The sequence below is a fragment of the Denticeps clupeoides genome, chromosome 2 (assembly GCF_900700375.1).
Source record: "Denticeps clupeoides chromosome 2, fDenClu1.1, whole genome shotgun sequence".
Taxonomy (NCBI): Eukaryota; Metazoa; Chordata; class Actinopteri; order Clupeiformes; family Denticipitidae; genus Denticeps; species Denticeps clupeoides.
Window position 1 is genome coordinate 18,511,690 of NC_041708.1, and position 17,159 is coordinate 18,528,848.

The 17,159-nt window shown below is 42.3% G+C and overlaps 1 protein-coding gene across 3 annotated transcripts in view; it reads right to left on the reverse strand.

The window, feature by feature from the left end:
• The window catches only part of grik4 (glutamate receptor, ionotropic, kainate 4), a 144,342-nt gene that overhangs the window by 22,482 nt on the left and 104,701 nt on the right, over positions 1–17,159 (reverse strand). For all 3 annotated transcript variants that reach the window (XR_003742932.1, XM_028959152.1, XM_028959164.1), the window contains exons 9-13: positions 14,816–14,977; positions 10,717–10,869; positions 9,470–9,574; positions 3,831–3,938; positions 391–594 (exon numbers count right to left, since the gene is read on the reverse strand). Coding sequence is in view for 2 of the 3 variants with exons in the window: in XM_028959152.1 (XP_028814985.1) it covers positions 391–594; positions 3,831–3,938; positions 9,470–9,574; positions 10,717–10,869; positions 14,816–14,977 (732 nt within the window). In the remaining variant the exon portion in view is untranslated. The remainder of the gene's footprint in view (positions 1–390; positions 595–3,830; positions 3,939–9,469; positions 9,575–10,716; positions 10,870–14,815; positions 14,978–17,159) is intronic.

Genomic DNA, 17,159 nt, shown 5'->3' on the forward strand with positions numbered 1-17,159 from the left:
ATGTTTTTTTCATTATAAATACATCTACATTTATCAACCTATCCAGTCAAATATATGTCTATGCTTGGTTCCTCTCCAGGTTTCTTCCTTTTCCAGTTAGTTTTTCTTGCCACTGTCACCTTGGCTTATTCACTAGGGGTCTTGAGCGCTTTTCTAATGTGAGGTGCTTTGTGCCAATGTAGACTGTAAAAAGTAGCATATAAATAATAACTGATTGATGGTTAAATTGTTTGGCAGGAAAAGTATTGCCTCTATGTTAGTCAGTGAAGTGTTATCAGGGCTGAATGAACATCTTCATGGTGGCAACCTGGCAAATGTACTAACATCAAATGTAAATACTGCATCTAATGTCATGTAATGAGATAACAGTGTGATGGAGATGCCACTCACTCTGGTCATCAGCTCCCCAACCATGCCGGTCCAGGTGCCATTAGTCCCTGATACACCATAGACTCCGTCCCCAACCAGCCGAATTCGAAACTTGAACTTGAGGATGTCAGCTAGCTCCTTCAGCATGTCCACACAAAAGCCCTCATAACGCTCATTTCCCTCCAGCTCCTGATGGTTCGTTCGCAGCATCACGTAAGGATTTTCCTGACAATAACAGAAGGGACAATTAGAGAAAAATATCCTGATTCATATAGTTCAGCCAATCTCATTAACAGCTCAATAAATCATTATTTATGTTTTTTTTTTTAAACTTTTTTTATTTCTGCATTTTTTTCCAATCATTAAAAAAGAAACATATAACAAAAGGAAAATCAAAGCGGCAGGTTGTCAGAACATTACGATGATGACTTGATTTCAATCAATTTAAATGCTCTGCAGCTTCACTCATTGATTTGCTCCACTATTCATACTTTAGCTCCCAGTTTATCATCTGAATAGAAAGTAACCCTTGCCATGGCAACATTCATTTTTAATTGTCTTGTCTGGCTTTGGATTCTAGAAACTTGTATAGCCTTAAGGCAATGCTATACCTGGCCATAGTTCACTACTAATTGAATTTAAAAATACTTTCCACATGTTAATGGGAACCAAGGCCAGCAGAACCAAAGGCAAAAATGTTACATTATTATGTTTTCCAAACGGACCAGAAAATGATTTTCCGTTTGTAGAACCCATTTGTGTGTGGTATTGTCTCTTCTAATGTTGTACCACCATCCTTCTTTGCAATGATGCAATGTGTCAAACCATGTATTGATCTTTTAGCTTCATTTGCGGAGAAGAGACATATACTATAATCAGTAAACATGGACAAATCGTTACATGGAAATGTAGTAAGTTGGATTTGAACCTGGGTCTTCTGGTTCGTAGGCGAGTGTGTTACCCACTAGGCTACTATCACCCATAAAGCATAAAGAAAGAACATGGAGAAAATTCCAGATTTAGAGCAGGAGCCAGAGAGAAGAAGCAGGGGGGGGGCAATAGACCATTTTGCTCACCCCAAAAAATCTTGCCACAAACCAATCAGAACGCCCTTTGATGTTTCAGCCTTAACCAGATGGAAAATTTGTCATGGCCATGGTATTTCACACCATACAAGTGCATGTGAATTCTGTGCATAGTCTTGTAATGAAGGTTGGTGAGGATAGAGAGAGATGGATCTTTGCAGTACACTTGATTCCTTTATATTGGATGGATCATTAATCAAGAGGTGAGGCAATCACCTCAGATCACAACACAGCCCCTGCCTGCTCTAACTAGCCCATTTCCAGACAACAGCCCAGTAACTCACCCAACACTCACCCTAACGGTGAGTGGAACTCACCTCGCTACCCTTAGAGGCGGCCATATGCAAATAACCCCAGCCTTATTGGCTGCAAATGCTAAAATATGTTATTATTTCCCTATCTTTAGTCAGGGATAAAGGATATTTTCTCTGCCCTGCAAAACTCTTGAAGAAGCGAAACGTTTGACTTAATTTAGGCCCATTCCTCGTGACCAAACTGGTGTAACTGAGCCAGGTTTGTTGGTTGCACACATTTGCTCACACACATTTTTTCAACTCTGCCCATACATTTTCTGTGTGGTTGAGATCAGGGCTTTATGACTTTGTCCTTAATGAATTCATTTAACGATAATTAATTTGGTGGTATGCTTAGGGTCATTGTTCATTTGGAAGACCCATTTGTGGCCAAGCTTTAACTCCCTGGCTGATGTCTTGATATGTTGCTTATGTTCTTTCCATATGATGCCATCTATTTTGCAGTCCCTCCTGCAGAAAAACACCCTCACAACATAATGTTGCCACCTCCGTACATCAATTCTTGGAGATTTACAAGATTTCCCCTTTAAATTAAATTATGGTCATTATGGCTAAACAGTTTCATTTTCGTTTCATCAGACCTCAGGCTATGTCTTCAAAATGTAAGGTCTGTGTCCCTGTGTTTAACACCTCACCTTCATGATGTATAGTCAGGAGCAGATTTGAACAAACTGTAATCTGGCTTTTTTATATTGCTTTCAGTGCATGTCTGTACAGGACTCATTTCTCTGTGGCTAATGATGCTCTCTTACCAGCTTCAGCCAGCATCTTCACAAGGTCTTTTGCTTTGTTCTGGGGTTTATATGCACATTCCGCACCAAAGCACAGAACACAGAATCCATCTGCTTCCTGAGTGGTATGATATTCTGGGTATTCTCATGGTGTTTACACTTGCATATAATCGTTCAAACAGATGAATGTGGCACCTTTGGGCATCTTGAATTTGCACCCAAGGCAGAACCAGGCTTGTGAAGGTGAGCGATTCTCTTCCTGATATTTTGGCTGATTTCTTTTTAATTTTCCCATGATGGGCACACAAGGACAAGCACATTGTATTTGAAGTCTTTTTGTACAGTGTAAACTGTATGGTTCTTTTGTTTTGTATAGAAAGGGAATGCAGAGTGCTCCATGGGAGAAATAATTACACAATATTACAGATAATGTATAACATCAGAAAAGAGGAGGAGCCTATTCATAAATGGCCAGGACATGGATTTTGAAAGAAATCTAGTATTTGGACAGCTCAGTAATGCAGTGGAAACAACATCTGGCCACTGGAAACCAACAGATTAGTCAGCAATTTGTGCCACAAGACCTTACAAATTCATAACTGGATTTGGTGCAAAATAGTTTTATTATGCAATTATGCCAGCATCCTAATGTGAACGTAGGTGTGGCTGTTCAGACTGCATAATGTGCTGGCAGAAAGTAAATAATCAAGTTTCATTTAACCAGTGGCCTGTTATTATTACATATTAAATCTGCATTTTGTAGCCGTTATGGTGTCCATTAGCATACTGCTTTTTCTGCTGTTAATGTAGAGAAATTCGATAGGCAGTCAGCACAGTTTTTGACAGTAAAATATTCTGATTTAAACGTGAAATGTGGTCGGACTGCAGGCAACCAAGGTCTACAGTAGCTTGTGCTCCCAGTAGCTTGTGCTGATTCTGGCAGATAAACTGGACATTCCATGTCTGTTTAAAGGACATGAAAAGGTGTGATGTCACACTGTCTTTGATCATGTGTACAACCAAACCAAAGCACAAATAAATTATATTATGTTCTCTACAAAGACTCGGAATGTCATTCGGAATGTCACAAAGCCATGCACAGCCAGATCAAACTGTTGACTGCTTGCATGCAGCTTCACAACAATGGCAATGACTGAAAATGTATATTTAAAAGTTCAGCTGAAGTCAGAGTTTAGGCTTCTACTCTGCTAGTGCTTTTTCACACAATAAATTGGCAGAAAAAAACACATATTAGTTATAGTTAGTGCTATTTTAGATATCATATTCTGAGGAAGAGATGCATTGAAGGGAGGGATCTTGCTTTTACTCACCAAGATGGTAGTAATTATGAGGGTGGTGTTGAAGAGCGTGTCTGTTACATTGAGGGAAGGGAGCTTCCTCTCCATCGACAAGCCCTGCTCAGAGTGCCACTGGCCAATCTGTGCAAAAAAAACCCCGACAGATTACATTAATTGCATTAAATTACATGAATGAATAAATATGAATTGAAATAACACAATGCACAAGAAAAACATGTAAACAGTGAAAAACAGAACAACACATCTCTGAATATCAGTCAAGAGGGAATCAGACCCCCAAAACACCAGAATGACCAATAGTGTCCTCATTATCACTAGAGCTCTAGCTGGCTCCCACCTCAATGTGGTTACCACACACTGGTCTTGGTTACACAGTAGGTTGTTTTCTGCTTAGTTTCCTGCTGCTTTGTATTTTCTGGAGTTACACCCCAATTTATATTCTACTGCGAATCTGTCCCCTGTGAACATCTAGGCAGAAAAAGCAGAATAGCTCTTGTGTAATCCAATGGTGCTTGTGGTCCATGAGGTGGCGCCCTATGCTTGTCTTGTCTGCCGATTGTCCTCATGTGTACCGAATTTTCATGTATTCATATAAGGTCCTACGGTGTCGCCAGTCCTGGTTGGATCTCGGTTGTGTTGGTTGCAGCTCTGAAGACCAGATATGGATATCAAAGCACGCTATGACTTGACTTCTTGCAGGGAGGATAGATTTGCTTTCTCTGTATCTATCCATCATTTGCCACCTGCCCAGATATGAGAGTTGGAGCCCAACCCCACTGTACAGGGCCCTCGGCCAGGGAAAAGATCCTATCCATCACTGGCCTCATTAATGTCCAAAAATTCATCTAGCCACAGTGGCATTTCGGAAGAAGAAGACCAAGCGTGTAAAAAGTTGACATGACACAAAGGGCTATTTTTATAACCAAATGCCAAGTTCAATCAAGTCAAGTAATATTTAATAAAGACTTATCTTATTATGTGAATCATATTTCGAAGAAATGAAAAAAGGCTAAAGCGCAATTTCAACAAGCATTGTGCAAGCACTGATATGATGTCCTTTTACCTTTAACAGTATGAATGTTCATACTGAAAATGTTCAGTTTACAGCTTCGGCTTCTTCAATACACATGTACACAGATGTGTCACTGATTTTGTAGAAAGAATGAAATGATCAAATTAAAAACAGGCTAAAAATGTTCAAACTCATATATTGATTCACCCTCACAAAAACTTGGTATTCAAACTGGAATATTGGTTTTCAAGGTCTTAGTGGAGTATTGGTGGAGTATTGATGGAGTATTGGTTACAGTGTGTTCAAACTGTTCGTTTGGCTTTCGCAATAACTTTTGTTACAAAGTCAGAACAGGGTCTGATCTTTTTGGACATTTTAGATGGACTGTGTTAAGAGAAAAATGCAAAAGGACTCAAACTCAGACTAGAGCAGGTGTTTGCAGATATAGGTGTGTGTACTGTGTGGATATGGATTTCTGAGCAAATTCACTGGAATGCAAGGTGTTTGTTTTTGGCTTTATTTCTGGGTACTCGTTGCTTTTATAGTAGAATGTTAGGATGAACGTAAGGATCAGCAGTATGTCACATGTCACCACTGCAATAGTCTCATAAAGACACAAATAAACACTGGCACAAACCTCCTACTGCTCCCACAGTGCAAAGAGAGTAGCAGTTGTGTAACAAGCAAAAAGCCAAGAACCATGTCTAAAGGCACACACTCACATGCTTTTGGAGCTAGCACAGGCTGTGTTTCATATAATCCAATTCCCAGGATATGTATCTGGAGAGTAAAAAACTGAAAAAACTCATCACTATCTCACACCTATAGCTACACACAAAGTACTTTGTGTTGTTTGTTCTGCCTGCACAGTCATTTGGTGCCTTCTACACCAGTGCTTCTGAAAATGGAATCCATGAAATGTGGGCAGGGAGGGGCCACAGAAATTATTTGACTAAAATTTGTCTTCAATTGCTTGTGACAAATGAGGTCATGAAGCCAACCAACATCTAACTATAAAACACAGAGAGCATAGCAGCAAACATAATTGATCACTAATCTATCAAATGCATTACTATTATTATTTATTTTTACAGCTGGAGGTGCAGGAGCAGGACATCTTGGATAACAGGGGACTTGTGAAGTGAAGTTATTGTCATTTTAATACACAGCACATGGTGCACACAGTGAAATGTGTCCTCTGCATTTAACCCATCACTCTTATTGAGCAGTGGGCAGCCATGACGGGCACCTGGGGAGCAGTATGTGGGGACGGTGCTTTGCTCAGTGTCACCTCAGAGGCACCTTGGCGGATTGGGATTCGATCTGGCAACTTTCTGATTATGGGGCCGCTTCCTTAACCACTAGGCCACCACTGCCCAACTGGTGCTGCCCCAGAGCAGTAGTGTCATGATCTGGTCCGAAAGGGGTCCGGGATCCGGACCGGAGTTTCACTGTTGTCCTGTGTAACGTTCCCTAATTGGTTTCACCTGTGTCAATTGTATATAGCTGCCCTGTTTGTTTCTGTTCGTGGTCAGGTCTATGAAATAATGTTCCATGTTCACCAGTGTCTTGGATGTCTCCCCTGTCTTGTGCTTCACAATTAAACCCCGGTTTCGTGACGTCAAGTGATTGTGTCCTTCCTTCTTCGTCATCTTGTCACCTCTTCATCCTCCTTTCCAGTTACCTGCCTCGTCATGCCAGCATGGTTGTGACAGTAGGAGGTTTGGACGCCTAATCAGCAGCAGCGGCCCATGATTAGAGCCCTGCTGCACAGAAACTTGATATTCTTGGTCCCTGTCTCATAATTTTTTTGTTAGCTTTGAGTTTAAGACTTTTGGAAAGACACTCGAGAGATTCAGGAAACAACTGTAATGATACCTTGAAAAGTAAATCTAAAGTAATCAGTTCTGTTCACATACAGTATATTGTCAACAACAAGCAAAGTTCACTGTCATAGCATTCATAGTGTTAATTGTCTCTAAAGCTATTTTAATGGCCTAATAATGGACTAAATGTATATGTACCTGTCAATGTTGGTTTTATATACTACACAACAGAGTGCTAAAGAGTACCAATTCTCAAATGTGCCATTATTCCTGGTCCATAAATGCAATGCTTCAAATAGCAATCACAGCAAATACTGCACTTTGGGCTTTTCCGCCACTACAACTGTAGGACAAATCATCACAAACCCTGCACTGACACCAATTGCAAGGGTCAAGTGTGAGGGTGGCAACTGTGGGGCCTGTCAAAGCCCATTGAGACTTACTGTATGTGCTTATGGGCAATATAAGAAATAAATGGTGTTGTTGTTGATTGCAGCCGTGAAGCACAGTATATACACAGAAAACTACACTAAAAGACACACAGACAACATTTTTGTTGTGATTTGCCAGAGTAAATGCTTGGCTTTGGTTGGGGAAAAAAATCTCCAGGCAATCTTATCAGCATCTTGAGCCAAACTGCGAGAACACCCACTCTTTGTCTTCTGGCACGTGCTGTCAAGAAGCAGTTGTTAACTATGTACATTAGGAACATTTTATTAGAAATGTGCCTCTGGCTAGTGTGTTTCTGAGAGGAACATCAACCCTCGTGGCAAAAGGGACAGCAGAACAAGCACAGGTGCCATGGCAACGTCTTACTCATGGGCATACATTAGTCTACGATCCACTGTGTGTAATTATTAGCTGCTGCGCTGTGGGGTTGGGAGAGAGGTCATCTTGGGCCCTGCTGGGATCTGAAGGTCCAGCAGTCAGATGCTGGCCAGTGGACATGGTCTGATCTTTCGAGACAGATAAGCAGAAGAAGCAGAATGAGTGTGCAAGTTCACTGATCCTGTATTATTAAAGCAGAATACTATTACTCACATACAGTGAATTTACATTTTAATGCTGCTGAAGAAGGCATCTGTTGGGACTCACCACATTGACAACGCATTAAGCTTCGTTACTTACTTCATTACCCTGATTCATAAGGAGCTAAAACACTGGGTGGGCACAGGGTGAAGCCTATATACACAACTTCTATGTTACTTTATGGGCCATTTAGGGATGGTGGCGTGCAACGACTGTGTGTGGAGATCTTTCAGTGCACAGATACGGAGAGGATCAGGATAGTTTTTATGTCTGCAACATTTGGTAAGCAGGAGCCAGTCTTAGCATGGGTGAGGTTTTATTTTTTTCGTCTAACATTCTTAAGTTACTGGAGTTAGGTTTAGGGCTTGGACTAGGCTCAAACATGTCATGACTTTAAGAGGTAGTTTTGTGTAATACACGTGATAAATCATTAACTCCACACAAAACCACAGTGTGAACAGTCTCCGCAACATAGCATGGTTTTCATTAATACATTTATTTTCCAAGAATTTCATTAATATGTAATCACTTAGCAATTCAATCAGCTTAGTCAGGAAACATTATTGCATCCCTCTCAAGGAGTAGTGAGCATGTGAAAAATGAGAGTGATTGCCATTGTGATACACAGCAAGCACAGCACACAGTGCACACAATGAAATGTGTCCTCTGCATTTAACCCATTGCCTTTAGTCAGCAGTGGGCAGCCATGACAGGCGCCCAGGGAGCAGTGTGTGGGGATGGTACCATGCTTAAAAGAATCTCAGTAGCACCATGGCGGTTTGGTGATTTGAACCCTCAACCTTCCAGTTACGAGTCCCCACTGCCCCAGACCAGTTTATCTACATTGGGATTTCGGCTGGATCAACACACCTCAACCTCACCGGACTCTAAAGCAAAGATGTTTTCAGTGCAAATATTTCTAAAACACTTTCTCCTGTATAAAGTGAACACTACCAGGTCCGTATCTATAAATATATATGTCACGTCCAACACACCTCCAGCCCACCAGAGAGCGCCAGACCAGCCGGGGAGACAGCGACCCGGAAGCGGAAATAAAAAAGTATAAAAGTCAGGTGAACCCGAGGAGATGCTGCCCGCTCTTTGTTGAATTTATTCCCCAGGGACGCTAGCCTGCTTTCCCACGCCAGATTAACTAAAATACTTGATCACAACCTTTGCCAGTCCCCGACTTTGAGATTTGCCTGCTCCTCTTGATACGACGATCGATGAACGGATTGAACCTGCTGACCACGACTTTTGCCCGTCCCTGACCTTGAGATTGCCTGCCCCTTTTGCAAAGATGCTAATTCATGCTACCCCACCTTCCTGCCGCCTTAGACGTCTTCCCGTCCAGCCCACGCTCCCGAACCATCCTTAAACCAGCCGCCTTCCTGGTCTCTGCCCTGGTGCTTCCCACGGAGCCAGAGCTCCCTCCCCGTCCTCACTCACTGCCAGTCTCCCCTTCACAGACCCAACGCCTCTGGTCCTCCTCCCCAGCTGGTCCAGTGTCCTCTCCCTGTACAACGACTTGTCCCCTCACTCCAAGCATGTCTGCAATGCTTCACTGAATTCGCTCTGTGACGATATCATTTACCAACTTTTGCTATTCTGTGTCCCCAGCACTCTAGGTTTGTTCAGTTCTGCCAAAATTTTTTTTTTTAAAAACAAACAGAGAAATAAGATGTTCATGCACCACTCAGATTAAAAGGAAGAAGAGAGAGCCCAAGCAGGTCTTACACTTGCCATGGCCTGATATTAATGGCTGAGAGGTGCAGTTACTTTACCTGCCTTAGGCCATCTCTGCTGTTCTGCATGATCTGAAGCGCATAGTTCGACCTCTGGCCTTTACTGTTGAACTCAATGTGTCCCGTTAGGCCATCCAGCTCTACCTATCCAACAGAGATGAGTACACCATTACTGTCCAGCAACCATACAGCCCATATAATGCTAATGCAATTCGATTTGTGATCTTAATAAATTATTATATTTAATAGGTTTAATTTTCTTTGTATAGAAAATAAAATGTAGAAAACTGAACTAAACCTAGAACGATTACTACAAAAGCTGTTATTGCACATACTGTATACTTTGTGTAATAGATTAAATTTAATAGACAAAAAGTTTACAGATTGATATGGTGACTCAATGTCTATCAAGAAACAAAAATGTTAGATACAAAATACATTTTGTCATAATTTCTTACAATTAGGTATACAGTATCAAGATCACTAATTGGTATTATAGAAATTTTTCAAGTTCTAAAACAGTCAGATAACTGAATTTTGTTATGATTTCCATATGGATGAATTTAAAGTCATACTTTTGGCTAAACAAAGGCAATTTATTTTTGTATTTCAAGTGCCAATTGTTGGTGGGACACATTTGATTGGTAAAGGTGACCAGACAATGACATTGCACAGTTTAAACCCTTTAACATTGTGTATTTTAAATCAAGATTTCGATTTAAATGTAATAATTATGCAACTCAGTACAAGAGTGTACTCAAAAGAAGTACAACTCAAGTAAAAGTGCACTGCAAATTCTGCACTAGTGCATCTTTTCTGAATGTGCCTGAATGTTGGACTGAAATAGATTTAAATGGCTCATTAAAGCTCTTCAGATTAGTTGACCTTGATACTGTGATACTTTACATTAATATAATTGGAGCATATGTATAAAATGTCAATGCTAATCATAACTGTGCATTTAAAAAAATGCAACTGGATCTACCTTGCCTGAATAGGGGAGAGATGAAGATGAAGGTTAATTAGAAGTACTGAGAGGATTTTCTCCACATGTATGACTCCTTTTCCAAGTGTTCAAATGTTAACTTATAACACGTTACATCTTGGGCTGTCAAAGGGTCATTGTGTTCCTGAGCACTTAAGCCTGGGTGTCTCCAGGGGGACTGTCTCTGTCACTAATGATTGTAAGTCGCTCTGGATAATGGCGTCTGATAAATGCCATAAATTTAAATGGATGATTCCAAGCAGTTGGAATAACTTCATTTTTTTCTTTTACTCTTTCTTACCATTCTCAGGTAGTTCATGAGGCTGGTACCATGTTCCCAGATCTTTGAAGATTTGCAGGAGAGCTGAGTTGCTCCTACGCTCTGGCTGCGGTTTAGTTCCTGAACCGCTGCTACAACCGCATGCACTGCATCAAAGAGCAGAGCTGAGGAGAGCTGCAGGCACACACACGCCCCCACACAGACAGACAGACATATTACTATGACACAACTGGTAAGAAAACATTTGGTCTGTGTGTAGAAGAACGTTTTCAGCCAACAGTAACAATATAACCTGAGATATTTGTAGGAACAGAATAGGTTTAGTCATACAGTGCTCTCAGACACTCAAACCTGAACAAGACATGTTGCCATAAGTTGCCTCCTGATGACAGAAAATATGCCACTGGATCAGGAACTAAGCCTATACTGTTTGAAAGACAGGGCTAGGGCCCTCTGTGTGGACTTGGGCATTAATAGAAAAGCTGGTTTGTCGACACATCGACAGAGGCATAAGTCGGTGCACCCTGTCGACAAGTTGTGTTTTTTTTTTTCTTGTTTGCACCTACAGATGTAATGATGAGAGTGACTTCTCCCAGCAGTGTGCACAGCTGAACCCTGCCTCGTGCGGGACTGAACCTGTTGAATGGATTACATCATCAGAGGCTAAAGTCGATTCACCCTGAGAGAAGTCAACAAGTTGTGTAGTTTTTTTTTGCCTCTCTGTTTGGACCTACAGATGTAATGATGTGAGTAACCCCTCCAAGTGGGTGTGCTAAGGTATCTTTGTTTTTATTATATTAATTTGTGTACCAGGACATTTTTAAAGCACTTCATTAGGAAATGTGCATTGAAACGTGTAGGTTGATGTAAATATTTTATTTTTATGTTTTAAGATGTGTGTTAGATGGGGGTTGAACACAGTTTTTTTTTTTATGTGGGTGGTTAGGCATAGTCTCTTGTCTCTTAGAAGCCCGGTTCTAATAAGTCATTAAGCTAGAGTGGGTGTGTTATTCTGCTGACGCCGCCTACCAAGCTGCATAAATAAAAAGCCCTTGTTCTAGTCAGAATTTCTTCCACCTGGTGTGGTGAAAGCTCGCTAGAGTAACATAGTATTTTTGAGGGGACATATGAAGGACATCTGGAGATGGGCATGTCAAATGCAAAGGCTGCAATTGTGCATGCAAAGATGACATCAGGTCGACTTGTCAACTCAACGTTGACTTTACTGACAGATGTGAAAGTATTCATTAGACAAACATCATGTATCTAATGGATATTTTTTTTGTGGCAGGAGTTGATAAAGTAATGGAGAAACATCACTCCCACTAAAAACAATATCTGGTATATTCTGTCATTCTTTCAATACCACTTCATAATTAATTGCTACCTGCTGTCTATCAAAAAGTATTTTTTCTTTGCTAATCCACTACAAACTGTTATTTTGTTTCATGAAATGTATTTTTATATTCTCTGGTCCTGACACTGTGTTGACTGTCTGTTGAGCACCATCACACCACATCTGAATTCACTAGACAATCAAGCAGGGTTTATTTCACACACAGCAAACACATCTTGCTGGAAATAAAAATATGTAGTCATATTTTTTTATACTTGTCTCCATAATTTACCACATAATAAATAAAGAGGGATATTCATGTCAATGAGCTTGCAAAGTGGATCAATAAAAAAAAAATGACCATAATTGCAGAACCCCAGAACCAAAACACCATAACCCCATCACCAGAACCCCTGTTTCAATATGGCACAAATGAAGGGGATTCATTATAATCCTAATATATAAAAAAAAAACAACAATACTAGCAATTAATTAAATTAGCTTAATAACATGATAACTGGAGCCTGATGTAAGTATATAAGTGAGGTTATATAAATATTATGTGAGGTTATATAAATGTAAATGTCCGTGTTTTAACGTTTTTTTTTTTTTATACTTTTTGACAGAAAGAATTTTAGTTTGTCAGATGTTATTATTATTAATTGTTTGTCTGTGTTAATATGTATGTATATCTTTTTTTCTTTCATCTAATCTCTAATAGTCAGTCTTTCATATCCTGAATAAGGCTAATAAACTGTTGATTTCAAAAATCCTATTAGGGAAAGTTAAAGTAACTTAAGTGTCACGATTGGGTGTGGCTGGGGACGCACCTGGCATCAATCTGATTGACATCAGGGCTCCAGCCATGGAACAGATGTGAGTAATTAGGGACATGGCTGGTGCCTGGTTATAAGGGGGTGTGATATTTTTATGTGGACTTTTAAACTTTTTAAATTATTTTTTATGTTCTCCCCTTTTGTTTCCCCTGTTTTTGGCCCTCGTGCCTGTTTTGATTTGTGTTTAATAAATCCTTGTTTCCCAGAATGTCCCATTTCTGCGCTTCATTCCCCCGTCAGCTCGAGGACGTGACAGTATGTCATAGCCCACAGATGAAGTGCAGAGCAAAAAGGCAGAAGAGAACCACGTGAAAGAACTCAGCCAGTCATGGTCAGGAATGTCCCCAAGGACGCAGAAGGGGCTGAGCGGATGGTCCGGCGAAGCCCCCACATGGGCACCAGGGATGTGCAGCAGGAGGGACTGCATTTGCCCAGAAGGCACTGCCCTAGGGTGCAGTAAACGGTCGCCAGAGGTGAGATCCTCCAGTGGGGAGCGCTGGAGTGGGCGGAGTGAGGATGTCAGCAGCAGCGAGGAGGTGACGTGGGCAGCGAGCGCAGAGGATGCGACCCCCACACTCTTCGCCATGTTGGGCCAGGACAATCTCCAGCAAAGTGCCCAGCTCCCTGTGGGAAGTGCATAGGGTGCCTGGACCCTTCTCAGGTGCAGCAGGTGCATGCCAACCCTTCCTAACATTCTGTGGTGTGTACTTTGCTCTCAGATACGGACAAAATCACCGCATGACAGACAAGATGGGTTACCAGTACTTCCTGGAGCTGCTGAGGGCGGAGTTCGACCAGAGCCCGAGCCATGGATCGGACCCTGCCCCACCACCACACCCAGAACCAGCCAGGATCCAGTGCAGGAAGACCCCACGGTGTGGGACGCAGCACTGGCGGGTGGCCAGAGGGTCACGCCTCCCGTGTTTTTGGCTGTGCCTCCTGAGGAGGTCCCAGAAAGCCTGAAAAGGGAACCAGAAGACTCTCTCTTTTGTCTGTCTCTGTGTGTGTGTGTTTGTGTGTGTGTGCATGTGTGTTGTGTTCATATGTCGCACCCCATTGCTGGGTCCTCTGGTAGCCGGTACGGAGGGCCTGGGTCCACCTCCAGAGGGGCGGAGCACCACAGAGCCCCCTGGGTGGAATGAGGATCCAGCTGAGACATGCAGGAAGAGGGCCTGCTTGTCCCAAAGGACGCAGGGCTGTGCAGCGGGAGGGACTGCATTTGCCCAGAAGGCACCGCCCTGGGGTGCTGTAAACGGTCGCCAGAGGGTCCGGGACTGCCTCCCTGGACGGTGCATGGAGGGGAGCTGGTCACACTGCCAGCATGGCCGTGCAGCGAGAGGGACTGCACATGCCCAGAAGGCACCACGCTGGGGTGCAATAAGCGGTCAACGGAGGGTCCGGGACCGCCTCCCTTTATGGGGCAGGGAGCGACACAGAAATCGTCAGAGGGGACGTGCAGCGGCAGGGGCTGCCCGTCACCAGAAGGCAACAAGCCCTGTGGTTGCTGCCGTCCACGCCACCTCCTCCACTGATGGTGCTGCTTGGGCTCCAAGGACGTAGCCAATGGAGGGGGGCTGTGTCACGATTGGGGGGGATTCCACACACCTGCAGATTTGTTTATGTTCTCCCCTTTTGTTTCCCCTGGTTTCGGCCCTTGTGCCGGTTTTGATTTGAGTTTAATAAATCATTGTTTCCCAGAATGTACCGTTTCTGTGCTTCCTTTCCCCGTCAGCTTGTGGACGTGACATTAAGTGAGTCTTGGCAACTTTGTTTTGTGTGTGCATGGCACAGTACTCAGCCCTGCCTTTCTGTGTAATGTGCAAACACAACCAACCATGTCAGCACTTGCTGCCATATCCTGTACATGCTGCATGATGCGCTTGCACAGTCAAAATAAGGCCCATTAACTGAATGATCAAGGACTGATCAGAAGTCTCTTGTAGCTCACCGGGGTTCCAGCAAAAGGTGCATGATCACAGTTCTCCTGCCATGAACGATTGAGACTAAGGAGGAAGTCCTGGAAGAAGGGGTGTGTGTGGTTGAAAACAGAGAAACCAAGTATGTTGACTCGTTGGTCAGCTACATCATCCAGCCTCAGCATGGAGAACTCCTGAGAAGAAAAGAAGAGCTGAATTATGCAGGGGCAGACAGTGAACACAAAACCTATGAAGAAAATCAGAATTCTTCTAAAAGTACATTTGAAGACATTTGAATGCATTTTCAAATCTCCAGAAATACACCCTTCTTTCTCCATACCAGCATTTCCAAATTATCAATGAAGGCAAAGCCTCATTGGGGCGATGGTGGCCTCAGAAGGAAGTGGGCCCGTAATCAGAAGGTTGCCGGTTCAAATCCCGATCCGCCAAGGTGCCACTGAGCAAAAGCATCGTCCCAACACACTGCTCCCAGGGTGCCTGTCACTGCACACCCAAAAAACTCAGCCATAAAATGTGAGAATGCATTACGTCTTCAGTAAAGCATATTCTTTTTTTAAAAGAGGAAATAATAATAGCTCAGAGAACATGAAAATGAAAAGAAAGGATAGATACAGCACAGCACACGGTGACAACGAAATGTGTCCTCTGCAGTGGGCAGCCATGACAGGTGCCCGGGGACGGTGCTTTGCTCAGTGGCACCTCAGTGGTTTCTTGGCGGTTTGGGATTAGAACCAGCAACCTTCTGATTAAGGGTCTGTTTCAATACCATATATACCATATATATATATAGTAGCGGCCTAGCTGCTAAGGAAACAGACCTGTGGCCTGAGACACTGTAAATCCATAAAAAATGTTCAAAAACTCAAACAGATCTCATTAGTAACAACTCTTGCACCAAAAAAAATTTCACCCAAATTTTATTTTTTAAAGCTGTAAACACAGTTAGAGTGGTTGCACCCTGCCCAATCCTATTATCTTTATTCTTCCATATTGCCAGCTTGGCTGGAAAATATATTAGCACTAAGGGTGTGTATTGGCAAGGATCTCATGATACGATACATATCATGATACATGGGTCATGATACGACTGGGTCACGATACTTCACATATTCTACAGTTCACTGAAAATGTTAAAACAGAACTGAAAAACAAGATGCTGTGTACAATCTGCATGGATAATGTTACATTAATAATTCAGCCAAAACAACATGACTCGGAACTGAATTTTGGACTAACTTTGTATAAAAAAAAAATGTATATTTGATGTCCCTGTATCAATAAAATATCACCACATAAAATATCACAATATATTGCTGTATCAATATTTTCTAACACCCCTAATTAGCACTCTTCTGTGTTTCTAGCCCAAGGTAGATCCGGCCTGCTGTAGATTGGTACAGAATTGCCCAAATATCTGCCCGTAATTATAACTGCATCTGTTTTCCTGAAGATGTAACTGAAGATCTTGTCCCAAACCCGTTGAGGTTTTACACTGGCTTTCGCGGTAAATGAGCAGTCGCGTATGGCAAGCAGTCAGGGCCAATAATCTCCAGGTTCATGATGCGTTTTTATAGCTTGCAACAGAATGGCATAAAAGACATCATGAGGCGTCCATGTGAAAGCACTGCTTCTTATGGCATTGCGTGTTTCAGAGGACAGCGTAAAAACACAGTTTTTCTTGTATTCTAATGATCTCAGTCCTGTGTGCTTCACAACAAATAAAGTTGAACCGTCAGGACCGAATCAGTAATGCAGGAAGTCAGACCACACCAGTCAACGCCAGATCTCCTGCCTGCCAGTAATGCACCCAGCTACAACACTACTCCTGTTTTTAAGAAGCCGCCTGAACAAAGGGATTCACTTGTTTTGTTCTCCTTAACAATCCAGCAATGAGTACGTATCATGAAAAATGATTGGCTTTAGCACTTAAAACCTTTGTCGACGTTCACTAGGTGGCACATACTTATTATGTGATGGAAAGAGGCTGTATTTCATACATGCATTTTCATCCCTTTGTACTACTAGATATGAAGATCAAATCATTAAATAAATAATGTGCCATAAGCCTATCTGGACTGTCTACCCTCACCTGTCTCCTAACTCAGCTGACATATTTGCCAGATATGCAAAATTGCGAATGCGTCCTCCTTCATCGCCATGTCCAGCCCACCTGTGACAGATATATATAACTGTATGTTATGCAAGAATCCACAGCTTATAGCTGCCTTGCCCTTGATGAACTGCTTGCAACTGTGCCATCATAAGAGTTCGTACTTTTATTGCACAACTTTAAAGGATTCATTTTGTGCAGTGAGCATGGGTCACACAGGGACCCATATTCCCAGACAGGTGATT